General features: G+C 45.3%; 2 protein-coding genes across 2 annotated transcripts in view; one reads left to right on the forward strand and one right to left on the reverse strand.

Moving 5' to 3' along the window:
• The window catches only part of aven (apoptosis, caspase activation inhibitor), a 55,689-nt gene extending 41,294 nt beyond the window's left edge, over positions 1–14,395 (reverse strand). Inside the window, exons 1-2 of the mRNA XM_064990502.1 lie at positions 14,057–14,395; positions 9,953–10,127 (exon numbers count right to left, since the gene is read on the reverse strand). Of these exons, the coding sequence (XP_064846574.1) occupies positions 9,953–10,127; positions 14,057–14,395 (514 nt within the window). The remainder of the gene's footprint in view (positions 1–9,952; positions 10,128–14,056) is intronic.
• A 386-nt stretch (positions 14,396–14,781) lies between these two features.
• LOC135557930 (muscarinic acetylcholine receptor M5-like) lies at positions 14,782–16,410 on the forward strand. Its single transcript, XM_064991652.1, has one exon. It carries the CDS (start codon positions 14,782–14,784, stop codon positions 16,408–16,410), a length of 1,629 nt encoding a protein of 542 aa, XP_064847724.1.
• The last annotated feature ends 1,424 nt before the right edge of the window (positions 16,411–17,834 follow it).

The following is a 17,834-nucleotide window of genomic DNA, read 5'->3' on the forward strand; positions in this document are numbered from 1 at the left end:
GCTGTTCGACCATGGAAACCTATTTCATTAAGATCCAGACGAACAGTTCTTATGCTGATGTTGCTTCCAGAGGCAGTTTGGAACTCGGTAGTGAGTGTTGCAACTGAAGACAGACGGAAAAAAATCACGCTACGCGCTTCAGTACTCGGTGGTCCCGTTCTGTGAGCATGTGTGGCCTACCACTTTACAGAGGAGCCATTGTTGACTCTAGACGTTTCCACTTCACAACAAAAGCACTTACATTTGACGAGGGCAGCTCTAGCAGGGCAGAAATTTGACGAACTAACTTGTTGGAAAGGTTTGTCATGACGTTGGCCTGGGGGTAGGTTTATGACAGTCATAAATACCTCTTCCCCCCTTTTTCCTCTCTCTACCCTACTGATGTGACATTTGAAAACCCCTTGGTTAACATAGAGATTCTGGGAACATCAGAAGGTGGGGGGAAATTAACCATATTCTGGTAATCCGACCAGTTGAACATATGCAGTGGTACTTAATGATTATGATGTCAGTTCGGTTGTCATCTGAGACATTCTCATCAATGATAAGATGACAAACTCTACAGTGGAAAGTCTGCACATTGTAGTTATCGGATTCACATGGAATTGTTGTTCAATATAAATGTTTGAATATAAAACTATTGGTGGAAAGATTAAATGTAATTTTAGCTTCCAAATGAGAGATTTGGGTTTTCATAAGGTTAGGGCTCTGCTCAATCAGTGACCCGCACCTGTGAAGAGACATGGGCTATAAAACTAATGAAAGCAAACCCTTCTACCTCCACTATATGAAGCCTTGACGAAAATGTTACCTCCTGTTCCGAGGATGTGAGGACGACGGTCCATACGTTAAAAGGACTAACAATGTCAGCTGTTCCGGGTACATTAGGATGACGATCCGATGTCAGAATGGTTCAGATAATAACTACAGAAAGAAGCCAACCTCAGCGTGAGCTTTGGTTGCGAATGGTATGAACTTTAAACGCTTATTCCCTACAGAAGTGATAGCTCTTAGCCGTTGAGTTAGCAACACCAGCTGAAAATGTGGACTATGAAATGACAGACAGAGTATCCCGTCTACCACACAACGAGGTTACTAAAACGTATCCAATTTACCACCAGAGAAATTCTTCAAAGGACAAAGGACTCTGTTGGGCAGCACGGCCTTCCATCTACCACCAACCTACCAAAGCGCAGCTCAGAGTAGATATTTAGGGCATTTTCCTTTTCCAAATGGGCGGTAATTTAGAATGCATAAGATACTGTATTTATGATAGAGACATCGCTTCTCCCTTTGTTCCTCAGTCTTCCCGCTCTTTCACTCAAACCCAGCCCCTTTTTCTTTTGTGTAACCAGCTGTCATATCTGTTCCGCCCGCTAGGGACATTTTCCTTCATATAATTTGTAATCAAGGTATGATTCATTCTGTGTATATGTAATTCTGTGTGATTAGTTATTTATTAGGTATTTAGTAAATAAATAATTAAACACAATTTTGTATTGCTGAATCAACTTGTTAGCCAGGGTTCGTGAAGATAACCAAGAATTTAAAACTTTCAGATGAGACTGAAATAAAGTGACGATTAATGTTGACTGCTATTGATGTAAAATATTACTAGGTCTTTAAGAGGTTATTCGGAAGATAACAGCTCTATAAATATTATTTTGTGGTGTCCCGACTTTCTAGTTAATTACATTTACATGATTAGCTCAATCAGGTAATATTAATTACAGAGAAAGGATTTTATAGAATAGCATATCATATGTTAATCCGGCATAGCCAAAGACACGACAGGTGACAGTGCCATGGAAAAAGTCACTGAGCTCTCCTACTGCCAATGTTTGTCTATGGAGATCGCATGGCTGTGTTCTCAATAATGGGTGTGGCTGAAATAGCCAAATCCAATTATTTGAAGGGGTGTCCACATTCAAGATACTTTTGTATAAATAGTGTAAGGCATAAATACATGTATTATTATTATTATTAGAGCAGCAGGTCAAGGAGTCCAAAGTCAGAACAAATCATTGGATGAGATGCAGGTGTATGTGTGTGTGTAGGCGTGTGTGTGTGTAGGCGTGTGTGTGTGTGTGTGTGTGTAGGCGTGTGTGTGTGTGTGTGTGCAGGCGTGCGTGTGTGTGTGTGTAGGCGTGCGTGTGTGTGTAGGCGTGTATGTGTGTGTGTGTGCAGGCGTGTGTGTGTGTGTGTGTAAGCGTGTGTGTGTGTGTGTGTGTGTCGCTCCCTCTCCCCTCCTTTTTCTCCCTGTTTCTCACTCTCTCTTTCTCCTTCTTTGTCTCACTCTCCCTAGAAAGTGGTGATTACCCGTTTTGGAAAGTGGTGATTGTAGTGAAGTAGACATGACATTGGTAGATTGTCCTCTGTGAAGTTTTGCCTTTGTCCTCATGCCAGGCTGCCTTGATGCTTGCTGATTAGAGAAAAGTCACAGGGCAATTCCGCGGTAAAATGAACGCCAAACAAAAACCTTTGGCTACTTTTAACTATTTACACAGAACTTTTAATAAAACTTTTAAAAACACATATACTGGAAGAGCTGTGCAAATGCTAAATTTGGTCACAGAATGTTGCTAAAATCTCAGTTTCTATGTCCACGTTTTCTAAAAATTCTTAAATATCTGTTTCCCGAATCAACATTCAAAGACGTCTGCAGAAAGAATGGGGTGTCAGGTATGACACGGCACCTTGAAAAAATCTGTTTTGGTTATTGAACTACAGTAAGTGAAGTGGCTTTACACCTGGTAACGGAATAGTGGTAATGGAATTTCATCATGGATCCCTGATCTGTACTAAACAGAAATGCATAATTATACATTTGAATGTCATTCTCTTCATGGTGATGTATCCTAATTTGGTACACATAAAGGTAGACAAATACAATATCCTCCTCAGCATATTTGGGTATTGTTCTACACAGTGGCTATTATTTTAATGAGCTCTGCCCCGAAACAATGCGAAATTTGGTTGTTCCGGACCAAATCTGAACCAATCATAGACGTCGATGATTCACAAGTTTGGACATCAAAGTACAGTAGAGTTTAGTAGAGCACAGTAGAGTAGAGTTTAGTAGAGCACAGTAGAGTACAGTACAGTAGAGCACAGTAGAGCACAGTACAGTAGAGTAGAGTTAGAGTTTAGTAGAGTACAGTACAGTTTAGTAGAGCACAGTAGAGTACAGTAGAGCACAGTACAGTAGAGTTTAGTAGAGTAGAGCACAGTAGAGTACAGTAGAGCAAAGTACAGTACAGTAGAGTTTAGTAGAGTACAGTTTAGTAGAGCACAGTAGAGTACAGTACAGTAGAGTTTAGTACAGTAGAGTTTAGTAGAGTACAGTACAGTAGAGTTTAGTAGAGTACAGTAGAGTAGAGCACAGTAAAATACAGTAGAGTACAGTAGAGCACAGTAAAATACAGTAGAGTACAGTAGAGCACAGTACAGTAGAGCACAGTACAGTTTAGTGGAGTACAGTACAGTAGAGCTTAGTAGAGTACAGTAGAGTACAGTAGAGTACAGTAGAGTACAGTACAGTAGAGTTTAGTAGAGTACAGTAGAGCACAGTAAAATACAGTAGAGTACAGTAGAGCACAGTACAGTAGAGCACAGTACAGTTTAGTGGAGTACAGTACAGTAGAGCTTAGTAGCGTACAGTGGAGCTTACTAGAGCCCAGTAGAGTTTAGTAGAGCACTGTAGAGTACAGTACAGTAGAGCACAGTAGAGTATAGTTTAGTAGAGCACAGTAGAGCACCGTAGAGTACAGTAGAGTACTGTAGAGTTTAGTAGAGTACAGTACAGTTTAGAAGAGTACAGTACAGCTTAGTAGCGTACAGTGGAGCTTAGTAGAGCCCAGTAGAGTTTAGTAGAGCACCGTAGAGTTTAGCAGAGCACCATAGAGTTTAGTAAAGTACAGCACAGTAGAGCTTAGAGTACAGTAGAGTACAGTTTAGTAGAGTACAGTAGAGCACAGCAGAGTAGAGTACAGTAGAGCACAGTAGAGCACAGCAGAGTACAGTAGAGTAGAGTTTAGTAAAGTACAGCACAGCAGAGCTTAGAGTACAGTAGAGTACAGTTTGGTAGAGCACAGTACAGTAGAGTAGTACAGTAGAGTATAGTTTACTAGTACAGTACAGCAGAGTAGAGTTTACTAGAGTAAAGTAGAATAGAGTACAGTAGAGATTAGCAGAGTAGAGCAGAGTACAGCACAGTACAGCAGACTTTAGTAGAGCACAGTATGTAGTAGTATGGCTAATCTGGTAGTGGACTGGTCCTCTCTCTCTCCTTTACCTAGACTAATCTGGTAGAGGACTGGTCCTATCTCGCTCTCTCCTTTACCTAGACTAATCTGGTAGTGGACTGGTCCTCTCTCTCTCTCTCCTTTACCTAGACTAATCTGGTAGTGGACTGGTCCTCTCTCTCTCCTTTACCTAGACTAATCTGGTAGTGGACTGGTCCTCTCTCTCTCTCTCTCCTTTACCTAGACTAATCTGGTAGTGGACTGGTCCTCTCTCTCTCTCTCCTTTACCTAGACTAATCTGGTAGTGGACTGGTCCTCTCTCTCTCTCTCCTTTACCTAGACTAATCTGGTAGTGGACTGGTCCTCTCTCTCTCCTTTACCTAGACTAATCTGGTAGTGGACTGGTCCTCTCTCTCTCCTTTACCTAGACTAATCTGGTAGTGGACTGGTCCTCTCTCTCACTCTCCTTTACCTAGACTAATCTGGTAGTGGACTGGTCCTCTCTCTCTCTCTCCTTTACCTAGACTAATCTGGTAGTGGACTGGTCCTCTCTCTCTCCTTTACCTAGACTAATCTGGTAGTGGACTGGTCCTCTCTCTCTCTCCTTTACCTAGACTAATCTGGTAGTGGACTGGTCCTCTCACTCACTCTCCTTTACCTAGACTAATCTGGTAGTGGACTGATCCTCTCTCTCACTCTCCTTTACCTAGACTAATCTGGTAGTGGACTGGTCCTCTCTCTCTCTCACTCTCCTTTACCTAGACTAATCTGGTAGTGGACTGGTCCTCTCTCTCTCCTTTACCTAGACTAATCTGGTAGTGGACTGGTCCTCTCTCTCTCTCCTTTACCTAGACTAATCTGGTAGTGGACTGGTCCTCTCTCTCTCTCTCCTTTACCTAGACTAATCTGGTAGTGGACTGGTCCTCTCTCTCCTTTACCTAGACTAATCTGGTAGTGGACTGGTCCTCTCTCTCTCCTTTACCTAGACTAATCTGGTAGTGGACTGGTCCTCTCTCTCTCCTTTACCTAGACTAATCTGGTAGTGGACTGGTCCTCTCTCTCTCTCTCTCCTTTACCTAGACTAATCTGGTAGTGGACTGGTCCTCTCTCTCTCTCTCCTTTACCTAGACTAATCTGGTAGTGGACTGGTCCTCTCTCTCTCTCTCCTTTACCTAGACTAATCTGGTAGTGGACTGGTCCTCTCGCTCTCTCCTTTACCTAGACTAATCTGGTAGTGGACTGGTCCTCTCTCTCTCCTTTACCTAGACTAATCTGGTAGTGGACTGGTCCTCTCGCTCTCTCCTTTACCTAGACTAATCTGGTAGTGGACTGGTCCTCTCGCTCTCTCTCCTTTACCTAGACTAATCTGGTAGTCAACACATCACCACAGTAACCCTCAGAGAGGAGAGAGGGGCCACCAGGTCAACACATCACCACAGTAACCAGAGGAGAGAGGGGACACCAGGTCAACACATCACCACAGTAACCAGAGGAGGAGAGGAGAGAGGGGACACCAGGTCAACACATCACCACAGTAACCAGAGGAGGAGAGGAGAGAGGGGACACCAGGTCAACACATCACCACAGTAACCCTCTGACATCTGTTACATAGAGGGAGAAAGAGGGAGGGCAGGGAGAGGGAGAAGGAGGGGGTGAGAAAGGGAGAGCAGAAGAAGGAGCGAAGGGGGGAGCAGCAGAGGGAGGGCAGGGGGAGAGGGGGGGAGAGAAAGGCAGAAAGAGAGAGAGAGGAAAATCTCTGATCGAAAATGTTAAAGGATGTCCTCTTGGTCCGCAATTCTACACATTTTGCCACGGGCGGAGACAAATTTGTACTGTTTTCAAGCTGGTCTCCTGCAATTCTACACATCGTTACTCCTCAGTAACAGACGACACAAATAACCCTGATTAATATCGATCTTCCTGCGGACTCTGAGGACAGGAACTTCATGAAAATGAGAATAAAACAGTTAAACAAGGGAGAGCTGAGGAAACCAGTGCTACTACATAACTCACCATTCAGAGAGGATACACGGATTAAAGGGTCATTGAAACGTGAGACGGGGTGTATTAGGGTTTTGTCTGAGTAGAAAGTGCAAATGATGTCGCTTTAAAAAGAGGCACTAAGTTGTTTTCTTTAGTCCTTTCTTGAATATGCCAACAGATTATATATACACACTTTTTCAACCCAAAATAAAAGGATACATATTTAATGTATTTAAATGTGGTGGATCTTAATGTTTTTCCTCATAATCCTGGACTATCGGACCACCATTTTATTACGTTTGCAATTGCAACAAATAATCTGCTCAGACCCCAATCAAGGAGCATCAAAAGTCATGCTATAAATCCTCAGACAACCCAAAGATTCCTTGATGCCCTTCCAGACTCCCTCTGCCTACCCAAGGATGTCAGAGGACAAAATCAGTTACCCACCTAACTGAGGAACTCAATTTAACCTTGCGCAATACCCTAGATGCAGTTGCACCCCTAAAAACTAAAAACATTTCTCATAAGAAACTAGCTCCCTGGTACACAGAAAATACCCGAGATCTGAAGCAAGCTTCCAGAAAATTGGAACGGAAATTGCGCCACACCAAACTGGAAGTCTTCCGACTAGCTTGGAAAGACAGTACTGTGCAGTACCGAAGAGCCCTTACTGCTGCTCGATCATCCTATTTTTCTAATTTAATTGAGGAAAATAAGAACAATCCGAAATTCCTTTTTGATATGATCGCAAAGCTAACTAAAAAGCAGCATTCCCCAAGAGAGGATGGCTTTCACTTTAGCAGTGATAAATTCATGAACTTCTTTGAGGAAAAGTTAATGATTATTCGAAAGCAAATTACGGACTCCTCTTTAAATCTGCGTATTCCTTCAAAGCGCAGTTGTCCTGAGTCTGCACAACTCTGCCAGGACCTAGGATCAAGAGAGACGCTCAAGTGTTTTAGTACTATATCTCTTGACACAATGATGAAAATAATCATGGCCTCTAAACTTTCAAGCTGCATACTGGACCCTATTCCAACTAAACTACTGAAAGAGCTGCTTCCTGTGCTTGGCCCTCCTATGTTGAACATAATAAACGGCTCTCTATCCACCGGATGTGTACCAAACTCACTAAAAGTGGCAGTAATAAAGCCTCTCTTGAAAAACCCAAACCTTGACCCAGAAAATATAAAAAACTATCGGCCTATATCGAATCTTCCATTCCTCTCAAACATTTTAGAAAAGGCTGTTGCGCAGCAACTCACTGCCTTCCTGAAGACAAACAATATATACGAAATGCTTCAGTCTGGTTTTAGACCCCATCATAGCACTGAGACTGCACTTGTGAAGGTGGTAAATGACCTTTTAATGGCATCAGACCGAGGCTCTGCATCTGTCCTCGTGCTCCTAGACCTTAGTGCTGCTTTTGATACCATCAATCACCACATTCTTTTGGAGAGATTGGAAACCCAAATTGGTCTAAATGAAAAAGTTCTGGCCTGGTTTAGATCTTATCTGTCGGAAAGATATCAGTTTGTCTCTGTGAATGGTTTGTCCTCGGTGTTCCTCAAGGTTCCGTTTTAGGACCACTATTGTTTTCACTATATATTTTACCTCTTGGGGATGTCATTCGAAACCATAACTTTCACTGCTATGCGGATGACACACAGCTGTACATTTCAATGAAACATGGATAAGCCCCAAAATTGCCCTCGCTAGAAGCATGTGTTTCAGACATAAGGAAGTGGATGGCTGCAAACTTTCTACTTTTAAACTCAGACAAAACAGAGATGCTTGTTCTAGGTCCCAAGAAACAAAGAGACATTCTGTTGAATCTGCCAATTAATCTTAATGGTTGTACAGTCGTCTCAAATAAAACTGTGAAGGACCTCGGCGTTACTCTGGACCCTGATCTCTCTTTTGAAGAACATATCAAGACCATTTCAAGGACCACTTTTTTCCATCAACGTAACATTGCAAAAATCATACACTTTCTGTCCAAAAATTATGCAGAAAAATGAATCCATGCTTTTGTCACTTCTAGGTTAGACTACTGCAATGCTCTACTTTCCGGCTACCCGGATAAAGCACTAAATAAACTTAGTGCTAAATACGGCTGCTAGAATCCTGACTAGAACCAGAAAATTTGATCATATTACTCCAGTGCTAGCCTCCCGACACTGGCTTCCTGTCAAAGCAAGGGCTGATTTCAAGGTTTTACTGCTAACCTACAAAGCATTACATGGGCTTGCTCCTACCCATCTCTCTGATTTGGTCCTGCCGTACATACCTACACGTACGCTACGGTCACAAGACGCAGGCCTCCTAATTGTCCCTAGAATTTCTAAGCAAACAGCTGGAGGCAGGGCTTTCTCCGATAGAGCTCCATTTTTATGGAACGGTCTGCCTACCCATGTCAGAGACGCAAACAACCTTTAAGGCCTTACTGAAGACTCATCTCTTCAGTGGGTCATATGATTGAGTGTAGTCTGGCCCAGGAGTGGGAAGGTGAACGGAAAGGCTCTGGAACAATGAACCGCCCTTGTGTCTCTGCCGGCTCTTTCCACTGGGATTCTCTGCCTCTAACCCTATTACAGGGGCTGAGTCACTGGCTTACTGGGGCTCTCTCATACCGTCCCTGGAGGGGGTGCGTCACCTGAGTGGGTTGATTCACTGATGTGGTCATCAAGTCTGGGTTGGCGCCCCCCCCTTGGGTTGTGCCGTGGCGGAGATCTTTGTGGGCTATACTCAGCCTTGTCTCAGGATGGTAAGTTGGTGGTTGAAGATATCCCTCTAGTGGTGTGGGGGCTGTGCTTTGGCAAAGTGGGTGGGGTTATATCCTTCCTGTTTGGCCCTGTCCGGGGGTGTCCTCGGATGGGGCCACAGTGTCTCCTGACCCCTCCTGTCTCAGCCTCCAGTATTTATGCTGCTGTAGTTTATGTGTCGGGGGCTAGGGTCAGTTTGTTATATCTGGAGTACTTCTCCTGTCCTATTCGGTGTCCTGTGTGAATTAAGCGTGCTCTCTCTAATTCTCTCTTTCTCTCTCTCGGAGGACCTGAGCCCTAGGACCATGCCTCAGGACTACCTGACATGATGACTCCTTGCTGTCCCCAGTCCACCTGGCCGTGCTGCTGCTCCAGTTTCAACTGTTCTGCTTTATTATTATTGGACCGTGCTGGTCATTTATGAACATTTGAACATCTTGGCCATGTTCTGTTATAATCTCCACCCGGCACAGCCAGAAGAGGACTGGCCACCCCACATAGCCTGGTTTCTCTCTAGGTTTCTTCCTAGGTTTTGGCCTTTCTAGGGAGTTTTTCCTAGCCACCGTGCTTCTACACCTGCATTGCTTGCTGTTTGGGGTTTTAGGCTGGGTTTCTGTACAGCACTTTGAGATATCAGCTGATGTACGAAGGGCTATATAAATACATTTGATTTGATTTTGATTTGAATGTTATGCACCTGCCTTGTGCTACTTCTACTATGTCAGGGAGTTGAATTAGGCTAGAATATCTAGGCTAGAATATCTAGGCTAGAATATCGTCTTCTGAAACTGTCACATGTTATAAGACTAACCTAAGTGACAGGCAGACTGACATCATCAAAGACCAGCAACACAAGCAAGAATATTCTGGATGACTGTCAGTCAGCACAGAGCTGAATATGTTGTCAGAACCACACTGGCTAGGCCATTTCCAAGGAAAACCTCATGTATTGCTTACCTGCTGATTCGAGGAGAACGTGGTAGTCAGTCCCTCTTTGTGTGGGCGTATCATCACTAGGCTCCTCCTTCTCTGACTCCTTGTAACGATCCCAGTTAGACTCCAATTTCCTCTTGGTGAAAACCTCCATCCCCTCATCCTCATCCTCATCCATCCTGTTCCTTTCATCCTGGCCCTGCAGTATCAACAGAAGAGTCAGTAGGACAGAGAATGACAGCGATTTCAAAGAAATCAAAAGGAACACAAGATATGTAAAATGATTGACAGGTGCACATCTATAGTACTTTTGTTTTGAGTTCTCTCAAGTTTACAGTTGAAGGTCATCTCCAACTTTTTCCATGTGTGAAAATGATGTTGAATTAGGACATTGACATTGATTAAATGTGTCGATCCCCCCCCCCCCCCAAAAAAAAATAAATCAACATATTTACATCCCTGCTGAGGTGAGAAGTGGCACTCAGTCACTGGCCATTTGGCATGTGAGGCACTGTGCATAGCAACACCAACAACATTAACCACAACACCAGGCAAACGGCCTGCTTTCCAGGACATCTACAGCACCCGGTGTCACAGGAAGGCCAAGATCATCAAGGACCTCAGCCACCAGAGCCAAGGCCTGTTCACCCCACTACCATCTAGATTCTAGAAGGTTGAGACAGTACAGGTGCCTCAAAGCTGAGACGCAGAGACTGAAAAACAGCTTCTAACTCCAGGCCATCAGACTGTTAAAACAGTCACCACTAGCCTCAGTGACTTTTCTAGCCGGCTCCCACCCAGCACTCTACCCTGCACCTTAGAAACTGGTGCCCACTGGTCAGTATGGCCCAAGCAAGTCTCTTCGTCTTTGCTGGTGACACTGTCAGTGATTTATTTAGAATTCAAGGCACAAAGCACATGTCAATGTGGAGCTATACGGAGCCCTCCGCACTATTACAAAATGTGGGCTGCGCTTGGCAGTGTGGAACACAGCTCAATCTGTCCTTTGCCTTTGGAGGCTCCGCGATTGTGTACGGCACCTCCGAACACATTTTCAGATCAAGCATAAATGGTCCTTAAGCCTATTCTCTGCCATGATATAGCCCCATACAGACGGGTATTACTAGAGGCGTTGGTTTTGTAATTATTATCCAAGCATGTGCGTTATTCCAGAGGACCATTCACACTGGATTAGTTTTTCCCCAAACTGCCCCGTGTAATTATACATTTATTTCAAATTGAATTGACTTATGACAGAAGCCTGGGGTACACTGTGCTTGACTGCCAAATGTATAGGTCTCCCACGTAATATTTAAATTGATGAAGTGTGATCCTAATCATTATTTTAGCGATCCATCCATGGTAGACGTCCTTCCTGATAACACACATCCTGCTGATTTCAGCTGCCGAACCGTATTTACACTCGACTGCGTTTACGGATGAGAAAGTGAACTTGCCATTTTCAAAAAGTTTAGTCAGGATGCTGCTTTGCGATCTATTGCCTAGGACAGGGCTCTCTCCTACCCTGTTCCTGGAGAGATACCATCCTGTAGGTTCACTCCAACCCTGTTCCTAGAGAGATACCATCCTGTAGGTTCACTCCAACCCTGTTCCTGGAGAGATACCATCCTGTAGGTTCACTCCAACCCTGTTCCTGGAGAGATACCATCCTGTAGGTTCACTCCAACCCTGTTCCTAGAGATACCATCATGTAGGTTCACTCCAACCCTGTTCCTGGAGAGATACCATCCTGTAGGTTTTCACTCCAACCCTGTTCCTAGAGAGATACCATCCTGTAGGTTCACTCCAACCCTGTTCCTGGAGAAATACCATCCTGTAGGTTCACTCCAACCCTGTTCCTGGAGAGATACCATCCTGTAGGTTCACTCCAACCCTGTTCCTGGAGAGATACCATCCTGTAGGTTCACTCCAACCCTGTTCCTGGAGAGATACCATCCTGTAGGTTCACTCCAACCCTGTTCCTGGAGAGATACCATCCTGTAGGTTCACTCCAACCCTGTTCCTGGAGAGATACCATCCTGTAGGTTCACTCCAACCCTGTTCCTGGAGAGATACCATCCTGTAGGTTCACTCCAACCCTGTTCCTGGAGAGATACCATCCTGTAGGTTCACTCCAACCCTGTTCCTAGAGAGATACCATCCTGTAGGTTCACTCCAACCCTGTTCCTGGAGAGATACCATCATGTAGGTTCACTCCAACCCTGTTCCTGGAGAGATACCATCCTGTAGGTTCACTCCAACCCTGTTCCTGGAGAGATACCATCCTGTAGGTTTTCACTCCAACCCTGTTCCTAGAGAGATACCATCCTGTAGGTTCACTCCAACCCTGTTCCTGGAGAGATACCATCCTGTAGGTTTTCACTCCAACCCTGTTCCTAGAGATACCATCCTGTAGGTTCACTCCAACCCTGTTCCCGGGGAGCTACCATCCTGTCGGACAGAGCTCTCCTACCCTGTTCCTAGAGAGATACCATCCTGTAGGTTTTCACTCCAACCCTGTTCCTAGAGAGATACCATCCTGTAGGTTTTCACTCCAACCCTGTTCCTAGAGAGATACCATCCTGTAGGTTTTCACTCCAACCCTAATCTAGTGCATCTGATTCTACAAATAGATGTGCATCTGATTCCATAATTAGCTGGTTGATAACATGAATCAGGTTAGTTACAACTTTGGTTGGAGTGAAAACCTACAGGGAGCGAGCTCTCCAGGAACAGGGTTGGAGAGCCCTGACCTAGAACATCAACAGCAAGCCAGGGTTTCATTAAATAAGCTACAGACAATAAATTATTGCATATTTAGGCCTAAGTAAACTGATGCATTTGGCGATGTTCAACTTCAATTCACTGGCACTATGAAGAATAGCTTAGTTATACTCATTGATAGCCCAAAATCATACTTTTGGTGAATTTACAAGGCAATGCTAGATACAGATTACCAAGATATAACCTATGCGCATGGTTCTGACTGTCTCTATGTCTACCCCGATACTCTCTCCTATGCCTACTCATCTTTCCCTTCACTGTGAAACATGCTGGTGTGTGTTTGGTCTTCGGTCTGTTGCGTGTAGAATAGTTCAGCCTACTCATTGATAGTCCCTACTTTAGTAAACATTGCAAGCCAAGAAATTACGAAATACAGCATTGCGAAAGCCTATAGGCTACATCTTTTGATTACCGATGCACCATTCTGATGGTCTGCCTGGTGGCCTACATGCCTACCTATCCCCCTCACATCTCTCTCTCTCCTTTCCTGTGAAAGGTGCGAGACTTCGTGATCCCGAAGTAGACTACGGAAAATACACTGAACAAAAACATGAACGCAACATGTAAAGTGTTGGTCCCATGTTTCATGAGCAGAAATAAAATATCCCATAAATGTTCCACACGCACAAAAATATTATTTCTCTCAAATGTTGTACACAAATTATTTTACATCCCTGTTAGTGAGCATTTCTCATTTGCCAAGATAATCCACCTGACAGGTGTGGCAAATCAAGAAGATAATTAAACAGCATCATTACACAGGTGCACCTTGTGCTGGGGACAATAAAAGGACCACTCTAAAAGGTACCATTGTGTCACACAACACAGGGAGCGTGCAATTGACATGCTGGCTGCAGGAATGTCCACCAGAGCTGTTGCCAGATAATTGAATGTTTTAATTTCTCTACCAGAAGCCATCGCCAACGGCATTTTCAAAAATTTTGCAAAACTTCCAACCGGTCTCACAACCTCGTGTATGACGTTGTGTGGGCGAGCGATTTGCTGATGTCAACATTGTTTACAGAGTACCCCGTGGTGGCATTGGGGTCATAGAAATTGTTGCGTTTGTATTTACTGAAATACTGAATCTCTTGACACCCAGAAATGGGAGTCGACAGGCAAGGAGGAATCGATTATTTTGGAGTCGACTCCCCACCACTACTTCCAATGATGTGTCTTTCGCTTGAAATTGAAAAACGTTTCGATAGCTAGCACATTTTTGTTCAAAGACTTTCCGGAGATGTTTAACATGTCGGCTAACTAAGTTAGCTAATAAACTGATTATCGTTAATGCAACAACAGCTATTTGAGCGTGCTATACAGAACTGAAAATCAACTCCTCACCCTTCCAAATGGGGTAGGTTGATGGCCACGGCCTCGATAATGATCCCTTTTTCCCCTTCCAGTTCCATATCGTCCTCTTCCCCGGGCCCTGTGTTCACCACCCGAGGTCCCGCTATAACTTCCCCCGCCAGCTCCCCCTCCACCCCTCGCTCCAGCTCCAGCTCCCGCTCCAGATCCCCCTCCAGCTCCCCCTCCACCCCTCGCTCCAGCTCCAGCTCCCGCTCCAGATCCCCCTCCAGCTCCCCCTCCACCCCTCGCTCCAGCTCCAGATCCCCCTCCAGCTCCACCTCCACCTCTCTTCCAGCTAGTTTGACGGCCCCTGTTCGGTTTTCCCTCCATCGGTATCAAATGAACGTTGTACTGTTGAGAGTGTAACGCCAATACAAAGCTATTGGTGTTACATGTAATATCATCCCCCGAAAAAAGGCAACGTTCGACAGGCTGCGTCATTGGTTCCGCCTGACAAATAATTAATAATTGTATGACTCCAAAATGTAAGGACTCCAAGATATGAAAAACATGAACGACAAAATGAATACTTAAAACCAAACAGAAAACTGATTTTGAAAGATACACTGACATATACAGTAGATTGTGTGTCTTATCCTTGTATTTTATTTTCTTTCAGGGGAGCCCACAGTAAATAATAATGGAGCCACAGAGAGACAATTCCATACCTATCTCCTCACTGTAACATTGCAGACAGCCACTACTAAACCAACAAAATGGATGTTGAGGACCTCCAGATCCAAAACTCAACATTTGATGGCAACACATCAGACATTCAGCCTGTCCCACACAACCTATGGGAGGTCATCACCATAGCGACCATATCGGCCATCGTCAGCCTTATAACAGTCGTAGGCAATGTTCTGGTGATGCTGTCGTTCAAGGTCAACAGTCAACTAAAGACAGTCAACAACTACTACCTTCTCAGCTTAGCCTTCGCTGACCTCATAATAGGAGCCCTGTCCATGAACTTATACACTTCATACATCCTAATGGGCTATTGGTCCTTAGGGAACCTAGCCTGTGACCTCTGGTTAGCCCTGGATTACGTGGCCAGCAATGCCTCCGTTATGAACTTGTTAGTCATCAGTTTCGACAGATACTTCTCCATCACAAGGCCGTTGACCTATAGAGCCAAGAGGACGCCGAAGAGAGCGGCTATTATGATTGGCTTAGCGTGGTTGGTGTCGTTTGTCCTCTGGGCGCCGCCTATCCTGTGCTGGCAGTACTTTGCGGGAGAGAGGACGGTCCCAGCAGACCAGTGCCAGATCCAGTTCTTCTCCGAGCCGGTGATCACGTTCGGCACGGCCATCGCTGCCTTCTACATCCCTGTCTCCATCATGACCCTCCTCTACAGTAGGATCTACAAGGAGACAGAGAAACGCACCAAGGACCTGGCTGAGCTGCAGGGTCTCACCACATCTGGTCACCCAGAGACTGTTAATAAACCCCAGAAAACAGTTATGTTACAGTCCTGTTTTGGCTCCAGTAACGACAGGAGGGACAGGAGGAACCAGGCCTCATGGTCCTCGTCCAACCGGAGCAACGTCACCAAGACCACGACCCAGTCGGACGAGCTGGCCTGGGCCCATGCTGAACAGATCACCTCCTTTAACAGCTACACCTCGTCCGAGGAGGAGACTCACCATCCTGTTTCCGCGGCAACCTCTCAAGGGACAATCAAAGGTCAAGTTCAAAGTCAGACAGAGAAAGGACAGACGGCCGCCGATTACGGTGATAACGAAGAAGGCAAATATTTCCAGACCGCCATTCCACCGCTGGAAAAACTCAGCAAGAAGGGAATCTCTTACAAGTTCAAATTGGTCTCGAAGGATACCAGCAGCCCTCCTCAGAATGACAAAATCACCAACAACACAGACCTCAAAACAGCTCCTCCATGTCTCTCTGAGTCTGACCAGATAGGTCAGAACCACCACCAGAACTCCTCTCCATCATCCCCCACCACCACCACCCCCAAGCCCATGGACCCCTCCCTGAAGAGCCAGATCACCAAGAGGAAGAGGATGGTCCTCATCAAGGAGAAGAAAGCTGCTCAGACTCTCAGTGCCATCCTCCTGGCCTTCATCCTAACATGGACGCCGTACAACATCATGGTGCTCATCTCCACCTTCTGTTCTGACTGCATCCCTGTGTCTCTCTGGCACCTGGGCTACTGGCTCTGTTATGTCAACAGCACCATCAACCCCATGTGTTACGCATTGTGTAATAAGACTTTTCAGAAGACCTTTAAGATGCTGTTGATGTGTCAGTGGAGGAAGAAGAGAGGGGAGGATAAGCTGTACTGGTGCGGACAGAACCCGGCCATCAACAGCAAGATGACATGATGTGGTGCGGAATAGAGAATATATACGTATTTGAACATTCAGCAGCAGCAGACCCTTTTATCTAAATTACATTTTTTGCACAACTGATATGTTTAGCAAATGTGGCCCATATGGTATTAAACCCACAACAACAACAAAAAACAAAACGTGCACTCGGGGCAGAACTGCAAAGCGTGATGTACATATTGAATATACCACACATTGCTGCAACTGTACTGTACGGATAGCAATGGAAGTGTGCCAGCTCAAATCACAGTAACTGGAGGTCATAGATATACCTGTGAGGATGAGTAATGCTGTATACTGTTGCACCATCACACACCTCTTCATGTCAAATGTTTCCTATATAGGCTAATGTGCCTTTGTTCGTCAGAAGGTCTGGTGATGAAGACTTGTAATTGTGAATGGATCGGTGTTGACCTCACTACTGTATTGTGAATGGATCGGTGTTGACCTTGCTACTGTATTGTGAATGGATCGGTGTTGACCTCGCTACTGTATTGTGAATGGATCGGTGTTGACCTCGCTACTGTATTGTGAATGGATCGGTGTTGACCTCGCTACTGTATTGTGAATGGATCGGTGTTGACCTCGCTACTGTATTGTGAATGGATCGGTGTTGACCTCGCTACTGTATTGTGAATGGATCGGTGTTGACCTCGCTACTGTATTGTGTGCTGCTTGTGTACCTTTGATCTGATCAGTGAAATAATCCCAATTGAAAAGTATCATGAGAGATCCTCTGAATGCTCTTTTGTTAACACAACCTTTATATTACAACTGCTTCGGGGATGGGCACCAGACCACCAGGACACCCACATAAGGGACACTGATCCGAGGTGACCAGGGACACCTATCTGACTGAGTGACTAGGGACACCCACATAGGGGACAGTGATCTGAGTGACTAGGGATACCCACCTAGGGGACAGCAATCTGAATGGGACACCCACCTAGAGGACGGCAATCTGATGGTGACGAGGGACACCCACCTAGAGGACAGCAATCTGACAGGGACACCCACCTAGAGGACAGCAATCTGATGGTGACTAGGGACACCCACCTAGAAGACAGCAATCTGACAGGGACATCCACCTAGGGGACAGCAATCTGACAGTGACTAGGGACACCCACCTAGAAGACAGCAATCTGACAGTGACTAGGGACACCCACCTAGAAGACAGCAATCTGACAGGGACACCCACCTAGAGGACAGCAATCTGACGCTGACTAGGGACACCCACCTAGAGGACAGCAATCTGACAGGGACACCCACCTAGAGGACAGCAATCTGATGGGGACACCCACCTAGAAGACAGCAATCTGACAGGGACACCCACCTAGAGGACAGCAATCTGACGGTGACTAGGGACACCCACCTAGAGGACAACAATCTGACGGTGACTAGGGACACCCACCGAGAGG

The sequence above is a fragment of the Oncorhynchus masou genome, chromosome 16, assembly GCF_036934945.1.
Source record: "Oncorhynchus masou masou isolate Uvic2021 chromosome 16, UVic_Omas_1.1, whole genome shotgun sequence".
In the NCBI taxonomy this organism is placed as follows: Eukaryota; Metazoa; Chordata; class Actinopteri; order Salmoniformes; family Salmonidae; genus Oncorhynchus; species Oncorhynchus masou.